This window comes from Poecilia formosa, unplaced genomic scaffold (assembly GCF_000485575.1).
Source record: "Poecilia formosa unplaced genomic scaffold, Poecilia_formosa-5.1.2 Scaffold1219, whole genome shotgun sequence".
Lineage (NCBI taxonomy): Eukaryota > Metazoa > Chordata > Actinopteri > Cyprinodontiformes > Poeciliidae > Poecilia > Poecilia formosa.
In genome coordinates, this window is record NW_006801158.1 from 15,022 (window position 1) to 19,703 (window position 4,682).

The 4,682-nt window shown below is 39.7% G+C and overlaps 1 protein-coding gene across 1 annotated transcript; it reads right to left on the reverse strand.

Annotated features, from left to right (window-relative positions):
* Positions 1-516: 516 nt before the first annotated feature.
* On the reverse strand, positions 517-4,592 carry LOC103132692 (cytochrome P450 3A56). Its single transcript, XM_007544490.2, has 6 exons — positions 4,335-4,592; positions 4,175-4,241; positions 3,933-4,093; positions 2,615-2,841; positions 2,317-2,479; positions 517-1,990 (listed from the first exon to the last, which is right to left on the reverse strand). Exons 2-6 carry the CDS (start codon positions 4,215-4,217, stop codon positions 1,913-1,915), a joined length of 672 nt encoding a protein of 223 aa, XP_007544552.2. The 5' UTR covers positions 4,218-4,241; positions 4,335-4,592; the 3' UTR covers positions 517-1,912.
* Positions 4,593-4,682: the final 90 nt, after the last annotated feature.

Sequence of the window (4,682 nt, forward strand, 5' to 3'; positions counted from 1 at the left end):
TGGTAAAACCTAAAAGGGAATTTTCCAATTATTTGTTGTTGACAGTTCTAGAAAGGTGGCATCGTATGCATAAAAGAAATTTTAAATTTATTAAAAGAGTTTTACAGCTACACAGCAAGAGAAAAAATTTTATAAGTACATAATAAAACTGAACTAGTTTTTCATAGGTAGTACAATAAATTTATTTATGGGTCTTTATTTAATTCTCTAGTCCCCTGTGTATTCTCCCTCGCCCCCTGTGCCATGTCTCTCTCCCTCTCCTCAGACTGCCTCCTGCTCCCGTCACTCACACCTGCAACCAGTTAGCAATCAGCCCAGTTCCTTTGTTCCAGTATTCATCCTCTGAGTATTTAAGCACTTCATTGTCAGCCACTACTTGCAGGTTTGTCTTGTTATCAACTCAATGTCCCACGCCNCTGTACTGCATCAAGTATGGCCACACTACTGTTTGAGAAGTTGGGGATGTCATAAATCTAACCTGATGGAACTTCACATCTATACAAGAAAACACAGATATGAAAACATATTCCAAACAGTCTTTATTGAACAATGACAATTTCAAGATAATAAAGTCACTCACAAGACTTGTGGGTAGGCATATTTAAGCAGAAATCCTGAACTGAGAGATAAATGACATACTTCTAAACCAAACTGTGTATTGCCAAAAGTATTTGCTCACCCATCCAAATCATAGGATTCAGGTGTTCAAATCACTTCCAGGGCCACAGGTGTATAAAATTAAGTACCTAGGCATGCAGACTGTTTTTACATTTGTGAAAGAATGGGTCGTTCTCAGGAGCTCAGTGAATTCCATTAAATTTCAGTAGCTGGGCTTGGCCCCTTAGTTCCAGTGAAAGGAACTCTGAATGGTTCAGCATACCAAGACATTTTAGACAATTCCATTCTTCCAGCTTTGTGGGAACAGTTTGGAAATGGCCTCTTCCTCTTCCAACATGATTGTGCAGCAACGGTTTGCTGATGTTCACAATGTTGACATCAGCAAACCATTGACCAACACAACTCCTCACATGCTGTCTCACATGATGGCATGGATGGGATTCATCCATGAAGAGCACACCTCTCTAATGTGCCTGACGCTATCAAATATGAGCATTCAAGTCGGTTACGTAAACAAACTACAGTCAAGTTGAAAGCCGACAGTTCCTGACAGTTTGTACACCTGTCCAGGTGGCTGAAGTCAGACGATGTTGGACTTCAGCCACCACATCCACATGTTGGATGTGGAGGTCCTGGGCTGGTGTGGATACACGTGGTCTGCAATTGTCTGGCCAGTTGGATGTACTACCAAATTCTCTGAAATGCCTTTGGAGAGGACTGTGTGCACTTGTGGTAGAGGAATGAATATTAATTTCACAAAAAACAGCTCTGGGTGACATCCCTGCAGTCAGTTTGCCAATTGCAACATCTGTGGCATTGTGCTGTGATAAAGCAGCATATTTCAGAGTGATATTTTACTGTGATCAGTCTAAGGTACACCTGTACACTGTTTATTGGCAACACAGTTTAAAAATATTTTATCTCTCAGTTCAGTATGAAGAAAAAGGGACTTACAACACTATAGGCTTCACAGTTATAGGAAAGGAATGTAAACCTCGTCAAATAAAGGTTACAATTTGATTTAGATAGAAAAATCACTAAAAATCAACTCAATGTTCCATGCCTGGAACATTTGATTCAACTCAACAATATACATCATTACCTATAGAAAAACAGGGACAGGCACTAAAGCTCATTCATTTAATCTTCATTTAATCTAAGTATAATACAAGTTGTATTATAAGGGCTATACAAGATGTATCATTATACAAAAAATTCATTTGTGAGAAAGGAATATAAAATTCACAAAATAAACATCACAATTTGATTTAAAAGTATTTCTTCAGCTGGAAGATTAGGAGCGAGGGATCAGCTTCAGTTGGATGGGTCTTTTGGGTGCTAGCAAACCCTGGACATCCATCTCAAATGGGATCTGGTAGGAAATTCAATGTGCAGAAAGAAAACTGTGTGAACTGAATAAACAATGCAAAGAACAGCGTGGCCTATTCATTCAAACATTGTAAAAAAGAAAAAAAAGAAAAGAAAAAAGCTACACTTGTTTAGAGAAAGCTTATGGTCAAAGAACAAGAGACAATGAAATGAGGATCAGAATTACTGTGCAAAGCTCAGTGTTAAGCAGAGTCTTCAAACTTTGGATGGACAAAAATAAATGTCATATTTAAAACTAAAAACCTACCCATAAGCTTCCTCACACAGCCTGAAAGAGGAGCAATATGCAGAGTTAATCTGAAATCTCACCTCGGTCTCTTTACACACAGAGAAGCTGTACCGCTGCAGGATCTCCACCACTGCCAGTTTCATCACCACCAGAGCAAATCTCATCCCAATGCAGTTCCTTGGCCCTACCCCAAAAGGCATGTATGTGTATGGATCGATATCCTCCTTGTTTTTCTTGCTGAATCTGTTGCGAAAAATACAATATACACATAAATATATAATCAAATGTATTCATACTAACAGCAGACTTCTGCAAATGATACGCAGCAATGTGCATTTTTTTCCCTTATTTAGTGGTAGTTGTTCATTCCTTCTGTACCTCTCGGGTTTGAATTTCTCTGGTTCTGGCCATATCTCAGGGTCCCGGTGCAAAGGCCATGTGGGGACCAGGACAACCATGTCTTTTGGAATCACAAGGCCATTTATCTCTACAGATGCTTTGGCCACACGCTCCAAACGTGCAGCAATGGGGAACAACCGGAGAGACTCATTGATGACGCTGTCCAAGTAGTCCATCTCCATCAGAGGCTGATACTGAACAGGAGCCTACACAAACACAAGCACGGTTGTTTACCAGGTCATGCTGCTGTTCTACAGGCCAGACTGAATAGGTTAGGATATCATTCCAATGTTAAATCATACCAAACTGGTATACTAAACAAATCTATTTAAAAATGGGCAACTTTTGGTTTTAAATCAGCATTTTTTTTTTTGTTGGGTGGCTCATCAGGTGGCTCAGATAGAATAATAACATTTTCAGCAACAGGTGGATTTCCAAAAAGACAATGACAATAGTAGTAGTTCTTTTTCTTTTCTTTTTCATTCAGACTATTGTTTAGCCAAAGAAATTCCTTCTCCCAGGCCTCTTATGGATGAACTCTCAAGAGAGTTTATTCACACCTGTGGGTAAACTACCTGTAAATAGTTTACCCTCAAACTACATTAGTACGAATACTACTTTAGAGGCTTTAAAGTATTGGTGCTTTAGAGGCGCCAATTAGATTTGACCCTGACAAGGCCTCTGACCTAAAAAGTGTCTCTAAAGATAATCTGTGAAAAGATCAATCTCTTCCACCTCCTCTCAGAGGAGGTGGTGCCATCTGAAGAAATGCACCGCTCCTGACCAAAAGCAACCAATCAGAGCAAGGAGTGCCTTTGCGTTGTCAGTCATTCTTGCTGGCTAATGTCAGCAAGAATGATTGCTGACAATCATTCAGCAATCATTCTTGCTTCGTTCCTGGAACATTTAATCATTCCAGGAATACCATTTATCCACTGCGATCGGTAGCCATGCTAACTAGCCCAATCATTCACAACATGCTATGCTAGCTGCAGTATAATAGAGAGCAAGGAGGGGAGTTGGAGGTTTGGCGGGGTTTGAGCAGCGCCACACAGAGGGTGCTTAACAGCTCTTAGACCCGCCTCCTGGCACTAATTGGTTGTTTGTTGTTGGAACTGTGAGAATGGGGAGAATGCAAAGGAGTATGATGTTTTACACAGATTACCTGTCTCATCCCAGACTGTCACGACATAAAGACAGTTTCACCAAATATGAAAAAAAAAACATTATACAAATTAAATACCTGGTGTTTAAAGACCTAAATGCTTTACATATTCTATATTTTGGCATACTGTACCTTGTTGGGGAAGGTGGAATCAATCTCCTCCTGGAGCTTTCTCATGATCTCTGGGTTCGTAGCCAAATTGTAAGCCAAGAAAGTGAGAGAACTGCTGCTTGTTTCATAACCAGCAAAAATGAAAATCATGGATTGGGAAAGGATCTCATGGTCACTTAATCCTGCAGAAAATACAACATGGTTCACAATAGTAAGATGTGTAGTTGTGTAGCTGTATTGTGAGTGTTTGAAGTACGTCTCACTTTTGTCCTTTTGCAACCCATTGTTCTTTTGGGAATCAATCATTAGTTGGAGAAAATCTACTCGACTCTGCAAGTAAATGAGAGCAGAACAGATACCATTTCTAAGCCTGCTGATACAAAGATACTGAAATGCTGAAAAAACCATCGTATCTGACTGTACCTTCTGCTGGCTGGTCTCACGGTTGGACTTAATCTTCTCCAGAGAAGCATAAAAGAAGTCGGTGACAGATTTGGGGAAAAAAGAAAATTCAAACTTTTCAAGTATGGGGCCGAGGAAGGGGAAGAAAGCTGAAATTAAAGTAACAACAATTATATTACTACTGGACAAGGAAGGTCAGGAAGTACTTTGTCTGTTACAACATTACCAGACTGAAATTTAACAAACTTGTATTCTTTATTAAACATAAATCTGAATGAATAAAATATGCCCTTTTTTTTTTTTATATATGGGGCCCCACTCTCTCTCTCTCTCTCTCTCTCTCTCTCTCTCTCTCTCTCTCTCTCTCTC

What these genes read in the sequence shown, in the direction of transcription:
- LOC103132692 (XM_007544490.2), bottom strand. Translation starts at nt 4,217, where the DNA reads ATGATTGATTCCCAAAAGAACAATGGGTTGCAAAAGGACAAAA. An exon ending in TGGGTTGCAAAAGGACAAAA is followed by an intron (nt 4,094 to 4,174) that starts GTGAGACGTACT and finishes TATTTTCTGCAG; the next exon opens with GATTAAGTGACCATGAGATC. An exon ending in CTGTGTGTAAAGAGACCGAG is followed by an intron (nt 1,991 to 2,316) that starts GTGAGATTTCAG and finishes ATTTCCTACCAG; the next exon opens with ATCCCATTTGAGATGGATGT.